The sequence below is a fragment of the Tachypleus tridentatus genome, chromosome 6, assembly GCF_004210375.1.
Source record: "Tachypleus tridentatus isolate NWPU-2018 chromosome 6, ASM421037v1, whole genome shotgun sequence".
Lineage (NCBI taxonomy): Eukaryota > Metazoa > Arthropoda > Merostomata > Xiphosura > Limulidae > Tachypleus > Tachypleus tridentatus.
Window position 1 is genome coordinate 78,707,159 of NC_134830.1, and position 14,979 is coordinate 78,722,137.

The following is a 14,979-nucleotide window of genomic DNA, read 5'->3' on the forward strand; positions in this document are numbered from 1 at the left end:
GATACGAAAACAAAACTGACGGCCAAACAGGTAGCTACACTTATAGCATTGATATGAATTTTACAGAAAATATTCATTCATTACTTAGCCAGGCTGCGTTCTTTTTTTCGGCACGGGTCATGATTATTTATTTATAAAGGTTTGAAGTATTTTTCTAAAGATGTTTATGTTTGTTTATTTGTTTTTTAATTTCATGAAGGGAGCTAGTCATCACCCCTCACCGCCAATCTTGAGCTACTTTTTATCAACGAATAGTGGGATTGACCATCACATTATGATTCCCCACAGCTGAAAGAGCAAGCTAATTTAGTGTGACGGGAATCGAACCTGCGACCCTCAGATTACGAGTCGAATGTCTTAATCACCTGGCCATGCCGAGGAATTTATGAAACGGGACAATACATAAACGAATACATATATATTATCAACAATTTTTGTAGTTTCTTGCAAACATAAATTCCCCATTATGATTTTTAAACGATTCAATAAAAGTGGCGAAAAAGTTTAAGATATTAGTATTAATTTTATTCCGAGACTTTTTGGAAAAACAATTGAATACATAAATAATTTGTTTTTTACAGTGAAAATGATATGAGATTTATGACGTTCCAAAACTATAATGGACCCTCCCTCAATGGAACAGCAGTATGACTGCGGACTTATAATGCTAAAAACTGGATTCAACACCCCGTCTGTAGCTTTGCGCTTAACTTTAAGCAAAAGTAATCTTTTTACTGATGTTTCAGACCTCTTAAATTTGTATCTATATATTCTTACATTGTTCTAATTATTTGTTTGCTTGTTGTTGTTAAGCGCATAGCTACACAGAGGTCTATCTGTGCTATGCCCAGCAGGGGTTTGATACTCGATATTTAGCATTATAAGTCCACAGAGTTACTGCTAAACCGCTAGGAGAGGTAATTTTATAATTCACTTATATGTTTATATCATCTTGACAATAAATATAAATTTGTATTTCCATTGTACTGATACAAAACTCACTCTTTCTCGTTTTTGAATGGCTATTTACACCTGTTTGTTTTGTTCTATTTTTAGCTGAAATATTGGAGAGAAGGTAACTGGTTAATATAACCCAGCACAGACTTCTGGATATACTTAATTAAATAGTTTGATTTTACCGTCACTCTTATAATTCATGCGTAGCCAAGGGAAGATGATGCTACAACGGAACATGAGCTCTGGACCTGCAAAACCGCTATTCGGTAAATTAACCACTGAACCACGCCCGATAATTATTTAGATTGTAGTTTTTGCCCATATTAGATATTGCCACGAATTAATTTAAATTTGTTTATAATTATAAATAAGATAAGTTTCGGTAATTTCTTTCAAATTTCATGTGCTACCTAATCCTTCTTTAGTATCATAGAAGATACACACATTTCATGTTTCAACTTCCAAATGCATTTCTGTTTGTCAATCCAATGTTAATTAGTCAAATCTAGAACTAATCACAAATTTTTCATGCTGTTACGTAACGTGAACATTGTAGTTTTTATTAAATTATTTTTATGTTATCGAAATTATTTTATTATACTAAGGATAATACTCGCCATATACAACTCAAGGGTTGAGTATTTTATATTAAAATGATTTGAATATGCAAATCAGCAAGTACGTGACAATCACAGTCAAAAGAAAGTTGTGGTGGGACTGAATGTATCAAAACTAAAATTTAACATTGCTTGGAGTGATGCTACCAAAGGTTAATCATTTTTGGAAAAATATGTAACAGCTATTTCCCAAAATAAAAATGTGTACATTCAAAAGATAACAATGTGTTTTGATCTAAGATTTATAATTTCCAAGACAGATATCCCCTGTATTTAATTTTATTACAAAACAAAGAAACAGGGATAAACTTGCTGTTCGGATCATCCTGAAACAGATAAAAATAAACAGTTCTCCCAGTTGTGGTAAGCAAAATGTGATGTATTGTAATAGACTTCAATCCATAAATGCAACGACAAGTGGCAAAAGCCGTTCACTCATGCAACAGTTTACTGCATAATGAAGTATTTTCGTCTGGAAACAAAGCCAACAAGATATGGGTTCACTAAGGTAATGCTTCCATCATACCTTCTGTTAAATCGTTGAATATCTGGAAAATGAAATAGGTAATCATGTTATTCCAGTGGCCAAACCCAGTACTTTGGATTTCTGTGCACTCAGAACGATAAAGCGAGCACTAGGAACTATTGTCGTCGTTCAATGGATGGATATAAAAAGCTTCAAAAGGAGGGGTGGTGTGTTTATGATAAAGGCTTTTCAAATGAAAACAACCATGCAAGACTATTGTCAAAGACGTCAGGCAGAGAACAATCGAAAGTAGTAACATAGTAGGGTATTATAAATGTTTTAATATACTCTACCATCTGTGACCCTTGGCGGGACAGGACAGCTTTGATTTTACAGACTTATAAGCTAAAATTCGAGATTCTATTCCACGTAGTAAACACAGTAGGTAGTTTGTTCTGGCTTTACTCTATAAAAATAAACAAACAAATTACCATCTGTATAAGAGTGATTCCGAATGGTACAAGGGAAACTACTATGATGTTGACATTTTTCTATTCCAGTTTTCTCCTTCTTTCTTCTGAATTTATGTGAAAGAAACGTGATTTTAAGAAGACAATCGTTTAATTTATATGTTACATTTCAATAAACTATAACTGATTTTAAATGTATATTGTATAACATGTTTCTTTTAGGAAAATTTAACATGTGCATACAAGACAAATAATATAAAGCTCATAAAAGTAAACTTTATTATTCAAGAATGCAATCTTTTAATATGTATTTAGACATTTGTTTTATTTTCTTTAAAAAATGCTATAATGTTAAAAGCGCGATGTTTTTCTCTTTTCTTGCTGGCTACCCATGATGAATATGCTAAAAATTATACCAACTATTTATAGTTATGTTTTATTATATAATTTCTCAAGATAAAATCACAATATAGGAGAAAGTAAGGGTCAAAAATTACTATTTATAACTACTTTATGCCCATTTTATTACAATAAACATAAATTATAGACTTTATTTTATACAATAAAAATACATTTTTCACAAAGTAATGCCACCAATGGCTCAGCAATAAGTTTACAAAAATGGAAACTGGGTCTCGATACTCGCGGTGAGCAGAGCACAGGTAACACAATGTACAGTTAACAACAAACAAACTCAAAAGGTACAGAGTTAATACACTTGTTTGCTGCGAATATTTATATCTATAAGTTAATCCGGGCTTTATGCACATATTACTTCACCACTTTTTTGTTTAACAAATGTACTGTTTTCGATTATTCTTTCAATATATTATTTAAAAAGATAAATAAATTAGTTACTTTAAAATACATATACTTCTGTGATATTTCTAAAGCACGACATGAAGCAAAAAGAACCACGGGATTTAACAGGCAGATAGATGCATGTGAGAGCTTGAGATAAACATCCCACTGAAACATCGGGCAAAGAGAAAACAAAATTCTGTTATGAATGGTATTTTCTTTGCTTCTAGACATGTCAGTTTTTATTTTCATATTATTTTTATATTTTAATTGAATAGGCTTGACATAATTTTTCCCAATATGACAGGCTAGTAGGTTCAAATTACTCACGAATGAGTGAGTCTCCCCAGTAATTTAACGGTTAGTTTACGGAATTAAAACGTTAAAATTTGGGGAGTTCGGTTCCAAATTGCGGACTAAGCGCAGATAGATTACTATATAGCTTTGCGTTTTTTTCGCGAAGACATACAAACGAAATAAAAATAACTTCATGAATGAAACTATGTTAGTTTACTCAGTGGAAAGTTTATGTTGATGAATCCGTGAAGGATAAAGATAAAATTAACAGTAAATAGCCTGTCATAAACTGCGAAGGTCGTACACAAGGCTTGTTGTTCTTGAAAAAACAAATTACTCGAGTCCCCGAAAGTTAGCCGTAAAGTTGTTTCCCGCCTCTTTATTTTCACGTGTTTAGCTGTACTGGTATTGAATCCAAAACATTATTTTTAGAACTACAGAAAATTCCAGTTCATCACGGGATATTTTTGTTCATTTTAACTTTTTCACCACTGTGGTAGTATAGTTTAGACGATTTCAGAAAATAAATATATAGCTTGTGTTATTCAGTACAGTTTCTATTTATGCTATCATACACAAGTAATGTTAGCAGTTATTTTTATCATTACATTGTTATGTATCATGATTTTATAGTTTGTAACTGTTAGTTAATTAAGAATATACTAAATAATTTAAATGAGTTTATTATTCTATATAACATTAAAATGTTATCGTTTAGATTATGCTTACCTAAAAAATGATTGAACACATCTAAAGGTACAAACACTAGTGTGACGCTAAGATGCAAATTTCATTACATTCTATTTATATACATTCTCTTCAGTATTAAGGAGTCAATTATTGGGCAAAGAGTAGCATTAGCTCAGTTGAAATATCGAGTTGAAAAACCCTACCAGTTGAGGGTTATAGAAATATATGAGAAAAATATTCATTTTAGTTTGTTGTTGCTTTCATGCAAAGGTATTTCAGAGACATATGTGTTGTTCGTCCTTAATTTTGAAGTGATAAGCTAAAGGAAAGACATCTAGTCAACACCACCATTGCCAACTTGTATGCTGCTACTGGTAGTTGGATTTGACTGTCGCTCTAATAACGCATCCACGGCCTCAAAGCGTGGGTATAAGAAAAATACAAATGAAAACATAAACGTAGAGAACAAAAGTAGATATATTTTTAATAATCAGAGTACTTTATTCATTTAACGACATGGTGAATGATATTTTTTGTTATTTTAAAGATTACTGTAGTGTTTAAACATTTTAAATTATTAGTGAAGTTTTGCATCTGTCTCGTCATTTTTTAAATACTAAACTATCACCAAATACAGAATCAAAATTGAAATCTTATTACAATCATAAAAATATTCAGAGTTCACTACTTAGTGGTTATTTCTATCAGTTATTCAGAAATTACATTATAGTGTGTTTTTATCTATGAATGGGTTTTAGGTCATCACCATAATTTTATGACTTACCAAGGAAGCATACAATCCGTATGGAGTACGTAGTATAAGTTATTTAAAAAAAAAAAAACTTAGTGTCAGTTTGTTTTCTTATCACAAAACCACACCGGGCTATCTTCTGAGCCCACCGAGGGGAATGAATCCCTGCTTTTAGCGTTGTAAATCCGTAGACTTACCGTTGTACTAGGGGGCGCTAAACTTAATATAAACTTGACTACAATTAATATCTAATAACTTTATAGTTAGTTAATTCTATATTATAATAAAGGGGAAAAACTCCATTGTGCATAAAATATTTAACAAAATTTGCAAGACACTAACGAACATAATTGTCTTCTCCTTTAAGTTATGCATGTTAACCCTAATGACGAATAAAATTTTCGGGAAAAATAATAAATACTTTATTTTTGAAAAATTAAAGTATTCATTTTTATAATGTTTTTCATTAATGAACATTTTATTTGTCATTTCATTCAATAGAGAAAACAGAAATATTATACACATTTTTATAACATCATAATCAAATTAGTCTACTTTGATGCTGACTTTTAAATAAACAACTAAAATGTACTCTAACATTATTTCGAATGAACATGAGAAAAACTACATGAAACATTATCTTATAAATTGGGATACTCATAATACAATTGATTTTCATCCATAATTCTCAGTGGCGATTTATTGTTTTGTATTCTTTAACACTACTTACGTTCCAACGATTTCATTGCACTTAGCGAACCGCTTATAAAGATATCACATCTCCGTTTTATTTGAATGAGATCTTAAAAGTCGGTATAATAACTGTACATAAACCACTAGTACAAAATATAACACTTTTTAGCATATATTCTTAAGTTTAATCTCAAACGTAAAACCTCCCTTAATTATAAGAATAATAATGACTGTCCCTGTTTCATTAATCATAATGATAGACATTTTACTTCGAAAGAATAAAAGTTGAAATACTCTGAAATGAGAAACGTTACATACATCTACATCAAATAATAAAGGGACTTGTACTATTATTATTTTTTTACAAACTGATATATGTTTTTATTAATTACTTTAACAATACATTTAAGTAAAGGAACCTCAAAATTATTAACAAACGAATTGCTCTGATAATATATGAAATCACTTTAGTTATGCACTGCTTGCAACAATAACAGATTATGACAATATAGAAATAATATAGTCATTTGAAGAATATATTTTCTATACTTTGTTTCTATACTTTGATGGTTTGAAGAGTGCTTTTTACATTATCACTTCAGAGAGTAGCTTCGCCCAGTATCATTATTATTTCCGTTTGTGTCTTTAGAAATAGGATCCGAGGACACGACGTTGTGGTTGGGAATCACATGGTTGTCCAACAGAATATCAGAACATGATGTATTATTCTGAAACGATAACTTTGGAATGCGAATGAGTGACTCAGTTGCGCTTGTTGACAAATTCTCATTTATTTCTTTCAAAATCTTGATTTTTTGGATCATTTCTCGAATCTCATATCGAAGAATTCCCAAGAAACATACTTTGAGGAAGGAAATCACGCAGAAACCCAGTACAGACAGCATATCTGCACTTTGTTGAAACCACCCAAATACTGCCATGAAACAGCCGTTGTGATATACATCAACTCCAAGAAAATTTTCAATACACGTGTGATTCTTGGAAACATCTTCCACCGTAGTATCTTCAAGCGCTTTTTCACAGCAACTCAATGGCACCACTTGGTGTTGCCACGTTAAAGCACGTCTTTGCCTAGAAAACCATGTAGACAAGTTAAAGTCTTGAGGCCCGATTACACCACAGCAGTGTTCTTCTTGCTGTAAGCGATCCCAGAGAAACCTGAAAGCAGCATCATTCTCATAATGTGTCTGTAGTCTAGATTTCAGGTCATTAAGTAGGTGATTAGCAATATGGTTGTAGTGAAAGATCCACACAAAACCAATAATGATGTCACCTAGAAGTAGTATCAACATAAGGGACCAGAATATATTCAACAGTCGCTCGTTTAGCTTTAAAGCACCCAAGCAACCAACAACTTGAATAATACCACCTTGAAGAATTAATGCTAGATAAGCATAGACGAAAGTTGGATGATAGAGACTAATCGTCGGAAATAAAGTCATTCTGTAATCAGTAAACGTCCAGGCAGCTAATGAGACAAAGATGAGAACACTGAGAAACAGAGCCAAGTTACAGGAGTAGATCCAAAACCTGTAATACCTCATCGCTTTATTGAGGAACATGAATCGTATTTGTTGGAATGAGTACACCGAAAATTCCAACTTTTACACTATACAAGTCTATATAAAACAGTACCTTGTTTTTTTTGGGGGGATGGGGGTAGAAGAGCACATTATTCGTTTTAGAATGGTAAGATACATTAAACTGGTGAATTTAACAATGTTTTAAAATACAATTAGTTTTATCTATCTTATACTAGAACTTGTGATATTTATTATAAGTAAAAATTATTATCAATTGAAGATTTTTAACGAAATCTAAGACCATTATGTACACGTAAAAAAATATTTCTAAATAACCAGTTATGTAATATAATTGTGGACTCTTACGTGTTATTCTAATACACTACTTTTGCTGTAATTATCTTATTGTATTAATTTTATAACACGTTTACAAAATATTATTATTTTTCACAAAGTTGATCGACAACAACTAAATATTCAAGAAAGGTACGATTATCAGTAACAGCTTCAGAACCACTGAATAATGCACAGGTAATAAGTAAAGAGCGTCAAAAAATTAGAGTACATTGTTTTGTTTTTTCGTGACATTGTTAAATCAATTAATTGATAAACTGATAAAACATGTGCTTTTTATTTTTTGGCTATAATAGCACAGAACTCTACTGCAAAAAGAAAATTATAGTGATAAGATTCAATCTCCTGAAATAATATGGCAAAGAAACGATGTCCGAGCACAAGATATAAATTTGCGGCATAAGTTTACTCCAGGTAACATAACTTCAGTCGAAAGCAAAGTTGCTCTTGCCACAGGCAAACTCCCTACCTTCTATGTACGTTTGCTTCAATAGCTCTGTTGACACTGAATATGAAGTGTAACATTATAAGCAGTCAAGGAATCTGAGCTTCTACGTATAAGTAGATATGTGAAAGGACTGTTGAAAGTATCTGAAAATAAAAAAACATACTTAGTTAGTTCGATGTTTTCCTAAAAGAAGATATAATGACGTGTTCTTTTGTAAGTTGAGTGATATTATTCTAAACTTAGTTTTCATTGAATAATTCAAGAAAGTTTTAGCTTTGCAGATAACATACAGTTTCTTAACTTACTGCTTATATGAGGAATGATCAAAATATCTTATACTAGAACTTGTCTTAAGTATGATATTGAATGTAATTAAAAGATCCACCATTATCTATAGTTTCTTCTTAATACATAAGTTTATTTTTTACTTTTACTATTCTTTCTTCTTCTTCTAAACACGTTTTTACATATATACTTTTTAAACACCACCATTCCTTCATTTTTCTGCGAATTGACTTGAAATATGATAGGGTTACACCTTGGTCCATTACACCCAGATATGTTTTTCATTTGTTTCGTTTAGACCTTTTTATCAGATTTTATGGGGTCAAAAATCAAACAACCCAAAAATGTATATTGTGTACGCCTGTACGGTCATAATTAGAACAATTAAGATTATATACTGAAACGTTAAGCTTGCCCATTTTGAGTTTTTTAGGAATTATAGCTTACAAAAAAAGCATAATTTTACGGTTTGTGATCAATTACTTGGCTGTGTTTTGACCAGTGTACATGGAATTTCACAAATATACTTTTTTATAGGTTCCACACATCGACGAACAATTACAGTGAAATTGCTCATTTTTAGCAATTAAAGGGTGTCAAGGTGCCACAAAGGGCATAATTTCAGGGTTTTTTGACAATTAATCTACTGCATTTTGGTCAATTTACATGTGATTTAATACGAAGATACATTGTTTCCAATACATATGCATACAACAATTTGGAATATTGCTATTTTGGGTCATTCTTTAGGGGTAAAAGGTTATATGAATCCATAATTTTATTGCTTTTGTTCAATTACTTAGCTCTATTTCATTCAAGTTACATTGAGTTTGGTACACTTGCAGGCCTTAAACAGAGATACAGCCAATTTTTGTCTTTTGTTTAAACTTTCGTCGAGGAAAATATATATTTACGCACAAAGCTATACAATTTGATATCTGTACTCTGCCTACCTCAGGTATCAAAACACGGACTCTAACATTGTAAGTTCGCACACATACTGTTGTGCTACTGGGGGCCAGCGAGGAAAGCACAATTTGGGGATTGCGTGAATTATTCCCGTGTATGCACGTTTTTGTCGACTAAAATGAAAATGTATTAATATCGGGAAAATGTATAGAGTAAACAGCTTTATAAACTTATATGCATACAATTTACTTGTATATTTTCTGTCTGTTTGCTATTTTTATAACAGATAGTCAACACTACCCACCCCAACTTTTGAGCTAGTCTTTTACCATTAACGATGGGATTCACGGTAGTATTATAAGTCTCCACGGCTGAAAAGGCGAGCATGTTCGGTAACAAGGATTCAAATCCGCAACCTTCAGATTGTTAGTTGAGTGCTCTAACCACCAGATATTATATATTTTCAAATATTCCCATAAAGCTAAGTAGGGATTAGCCACCTTAACAATCCCTAATTTTGAACTGACAAACTAGAGGGAAATCAGCTAGTCAGCAATAAACACCGCCAAAACTTGGGTTTTACCAGACTTAATGAGTAGTGGTGTTTGACGAACACCCTTATAATGCACCCACAACCGCAAAGTGCGGAGCATGATTTTTTTTGGTAATGTTAGACCCTCGAATCGCTAGTTTGGCATGATAACGACTGGGTCAATATCTCAGAAGGATCTATGAGAAATAAAATGGATTTCCCTTTAATTTTAAGTTGGAAGAGCACACTGAACATACTAGAAATATTAAAGTTTTTTCAACAAGAGCGTCCTATTCATTCTAAATTCATTTCACAAACCGGACACAAAAAAACAAGCATGTTCATTATGAATGAAACGAATTTCCTGTTCAAAAATACGACTATAAATGGATAACTTGTTCAATAACTTATCATTTTTAGAAGTTACGTATCTATAAAATTAAAACTCAGTTTATATGTAGAAACATTATAAACCTATTAAAATACCAAAATTAAATATTACCAAATTCCCAACAATATTAAGGCGTTTTCTTTAAATTTCATGAAAATATGTTTGTGACAAGTCCAACTTCGTGAAACTTCTGACGATATGTATCATATGTGAAATTAAATAAACACATTTAAATGAAGTTAAATAAATAAATAAACAAAATCATGAGAAAAGACTGCGTCAGAAACAGCAAATCCCAATCACTGGTTAATTATATTGTAACCATAATTTTTTAAAGCCAAAATAAAACACATTAAAATTAAACAAAATACGCTGCACTTTTTAAAAAGATCTTAGGGTACAAGTTACAACGTGAGATTATAAAATGTATCCTAGGGTTTGGAGGTGACTGAAGAATAGGACCCACAATGCGGTGTGGATACACCGTCTATCAGTCTTAACACTCCTACGAAAAGACGTTTCTAGTCCTGATTTCTCCAAGCCCGTTCCCCTGGCTGTGGTTTCGCTAGATAGTAGATAGGGACAGTGGGAATCTCGTTAATCCATTCATTAATGAATTTAAATGGCAATTTCATTTAAATACAAAATTATTAGCCTAATATTAATAACCTTTCAAGTTGCTCTGGGGCCTATTAGGCCCCACTTTTCGTAGGAGTGTTAACCTCCAATTCGAGATGTGGATGCTCAAGCCCACAACGTCCCACATCTATATCACCCTTCACTACCTACAGACAGTTGTGGGAAGGTGACTGCTCTCCCAAGCTAGAATAAGAATAAGAAAAAGATAAACATGAAAGAATAAAAATAAGAAATAAGATACTACCATTTGGGTGTAAGTAAGATGAAACTTATCTCTTGAAGTTAGCATTCCTGCCCCCAGTATGGTGGAGGCACTAATTAACACGACATTGAACCATATCAGTATACCAAGTTTACTCCGACTTTTATATGTAGCTCAAGGTGTACATCCGCATAAAGTAGTGCCAAGCTCTAAAATGACCTTATTTTTAACTAACTTTATGCGCATATACACCTTGAGCCGCATATAAAAGAACGACAGTCACAATAAACTTAGTATACTGATATGGTTCAATGTTGTGTTAATTAGTGCCTCTACCATATTGGGAGCAGGAATGATAACTTCTAGAGGTAAGTTCATCTTCCTTACTCCCAAATATATATATATAGAATTGGATAAATAAAAATATAAAAGCAAAAAAAAAAAGTCTTAACTTTGTTAATACAAATTACTGTAAAAAAGGATGGATGTGATGTTTCAAGCTGTTGTATCTCTTGATTTCCTTTTTCTCCCTCTGGTGGCTTTAACGGTATGTCTGAGGACTAATAATGCTAAAATTCGAAGTTCAATACTCGAGGTTGGCGCTACAGAGACGGCTAATAGTGTAGTTTTTGTTTATAAACGAAAAACAGTTTTTAGTTAATATCAGATTGTATGAAACTATTGAGGTTTACAATATGGTTGATTATTTTTTCTATATAATAAAATATACTTTTAATTATTGCATAAATTTAATAATAAAATATTATAAAAATATATAGATAAGCTAATATTTATGATCAAAATTTCCTTAAAAATCTTGTTTTTATGAATAACGTATGATACAGTACATATACAGTACTGTGCGAAAGCATTAGGACAAGATAATATTTTGTCATTATTTCCATTTTATGAGAATTATTGCATGCCATTACAGAATGTAAATTTCTACACCATGGTAATAATTCACAGATCTACATTGAAACTGAATTAACCAGGGTGAGAATAATTATCATTATTTAAGATTCCCATGTATTTATACTAAGGACGTAAGTGTTCTGCTTGAATGAACGTACTGACAAAATTTATGGTCTAAAATAACTATCATGGTACCCAAAACAGTGTCTTAACAACATAGAAAGAAGCTAGCAAGAAACTAACATATGGCCAGTATAAAGTAGAAGAAATTAACTTAATAGTACTCCACAAATAAATCTTAATAAAACAGTGCTTAATACTATACATTACGTTTTGTTGGCATGCCACGAACGAAAAAAACGTAGAGAATTGTACGTAAAACAGAGAATGTGCATAAAAGCTCTGATGTTAAGTATCTTTGTTTATGTAGCCTTAGGGACAGAAGGAAAGCTGCCACTGATCTCAAACATGACAGAAAAAGTGTCCGGATCTACAGTGTCAAAAAGGCTCTATGAGAATGGAATATTTGGTCGCATAGCAGTTAAAAAAATTTACTTCGATCTGCAAACAATGTCAAGAGACTGAAATAGTCTAAAACGTACATAATCTTGAATGTTGATGATTGGAAAAGTGTTATGGACGAATAAGTCCAAGATTGAAATATTTGGTTTAATGCATAGGTTTGACGTTTTACGTTTGACGAAAGAAAGGTGAAACATATTTACCTCAAAGCATAGCATTTACCGTAAAGCATTGGAGAGGCATTGTGATGATATGGAAGTATTTTTCTGCTAAGGCGACAGGAGATATTTCTAAAGTAGATAGAATAATGGACCAGCGTAAGTACAATAGATACTAATCTGTCATGGTATATCCAATGGTTTGCGTATTCTCTGATAGATTGTTTAGGCAGAGTATTCATAATGAAACTTTATAGAATGGACGGCAACTGCCTGTTGTGGAGACACAAGTGTAGAGAATGACGTTTCGAAAGTCTTTTGTCTTCAAGTATTGTGGGAAACAGATTCTACTACGAACAAGATAATGACCCCAAACACTCATCCGACCTAGGCAGAAATTATTTAGCTAAGAAAGAAACAGCTGAAGTGATTCAAATTATGCAATGGTCCCCACAGAGCCTGATCTCAACCCAAGTGAGCGGATCTGGGAGTTGATAGATTAAAAGCTTGACAAATTAAAAGATATTTCCAAGGAAACTTTATGTGAGTGTATTACAGACATCTGGAGTAAAATCCAAAAGAATACTTTGATTAAGTATGTTGCAACAATGTCTGAACGACTGACTGCAGGCTCTCCTGTTTGCACAGTGGTATGTCTGCGGACTCACACTGTTATAAATCGGGTTTCGATACCGGTGGTGGGCAGAGCACAGATAGCTCATTGTGCAGCTTCGTACTTAATTCTAAACAAAAAACTGTCTGCAGTTATTGAAACAAAATTGTTTCAAAAAGATTGAAGATTGTTAAAAATTTGATGTTTTACTTGTGATTTACCTCCCATTATTCTTTGAAAGTAGCCTGACACTTTTTAATAGTGCTGAGTTGGTGTGCTTTCTACTAGGAAATTGTTTGTTTTAAAGTAAAGCCACATTGTGGTAATTGCTCTGTGGATCGCTGAGAATCTAATCCTAGATTGTAGGGTAATAAATCCTAAATTAACATTTAATAGAACTGAAAAAAATATTTCGAGTGGAGAGGGTTTTTGTAAACGAAACGTTGACGAAAATTAACTTTAACTATATTCATAGATGGCAATACGTCTTTATGCCAAAAAGAAACTTTATTATATTTTCGATAATACAACACACACACACATACATACTCTGTGGGGGAAGTCACTCAAGCGTCTTATATATCTGAGAGCGCGCTATTACTCTCTTTGAAGTAATGCAATGAAAACATCGGTCGCTACTATTGCAATATACATAAATTCAGATAAGGTTTCTATTTCAACAGCTACAATAAAACTCGTAGAAAGAGCCATTTCTTCAGTTATATCTACTTTGTACTTTGACTTGTGACTTCTTCATTTCGGCCATTAAAATACTTCTGTGGCCAGTGACCGTCAATGAATTAATAACGTGAAACCGCCACTACTTTATTAGCTACCTGTTCGTATAAAGTCGCCCTTTTGGTGAGGTAGTATTGAATAATGTGATAATATGTTATGGTATAAACAAATTTTATGAAAGTTAGGATTTCTGTGTTGTTTATCATTGCATCAACCCCCACATTTTTACAGGCATAACCCGGACCAAAGACGGGCATCTCAGATTGTAGTTGAATAAATATTCCATTCTATCTCTTAATTTAAATTACTTGAACTTATGGTATTTATTTTTTATTTTCTCCTTTACGTTATTTGTGTATTTGAGTATCGGGTTTGACGTCACATGGTGGTGGTTGTAAATTACACGGTTGTCCAATCGAATATCTGAACATGATTTATCATTCTGAAACAATGACCCCACAAGAGTGTGTGTCAAAGAGCTGGCGTCGAATATTGATTTTTGGATCATTTCTCGGATCTTGTATAAAATGTTTTCCAAGAAGCATGCTTTGGGAAAGAAAACTCAGTGAAACTCTTTCGTTTTCAAAGTGATCAATATTAAGAATACTATCCGTATTTAGTAACTATAAACGTATATAAATAAATTTCTTGTTATTTACACAAGAGAATAAGTTTCTACTGTTCCATTCTAAAGTATATGCATTGATATTTATAAAAAATTGCTCTTGTAATATTTAACAGTCATAAAATACTTGCGCGGGAGATCAAAATGCTGCGTAACTATCGTATGTAATAATTTCTCTTAAACTTAAAACTATTCATACTTCTCAGTACATAGATTTGGATAGTTATTTTATCCTTTTTGAGACAGTCTCAATAATAACTAGGTTTATGGATTTAAGTAGTTTGTTATATTCATCAGAAGGCGTTTCTTACGTCAACTATGAATTCATAACAGTATTTCGTGATAGTATCGTTTAGTTGTTT

At 32.2% G+C, this 14,979-nt stretch overlaps 1 protein-coding gene across 1 annotated transcript in view; it reads right to left on the reverse strand.

Annotated features, from left to right (window-relative positions):
• Positions 1-2,979: 2,979 nt before the first annotated feature.
• Positions 2,980-14,979, reverse strand: part of LOC143252872 (tetraspanin-9-like) — a 50,308-nt gene continuing 38,308 nt past the window's right edge. Inside the window, exon 2 of the mRNA XM_076505667.1 lies at positions 2,980-8,231. Coding sequence (XP_076361782.1) covers positions 6,336-7,325 — 990 coding nt within the window. The 5' untranslated portion in view covers positions 7,326-8,231 and the 3' untranslated portion in view covers positions 2,980-6,335. The remainder of the gene's footprint in view (positions 8,232-14,979) is intronic.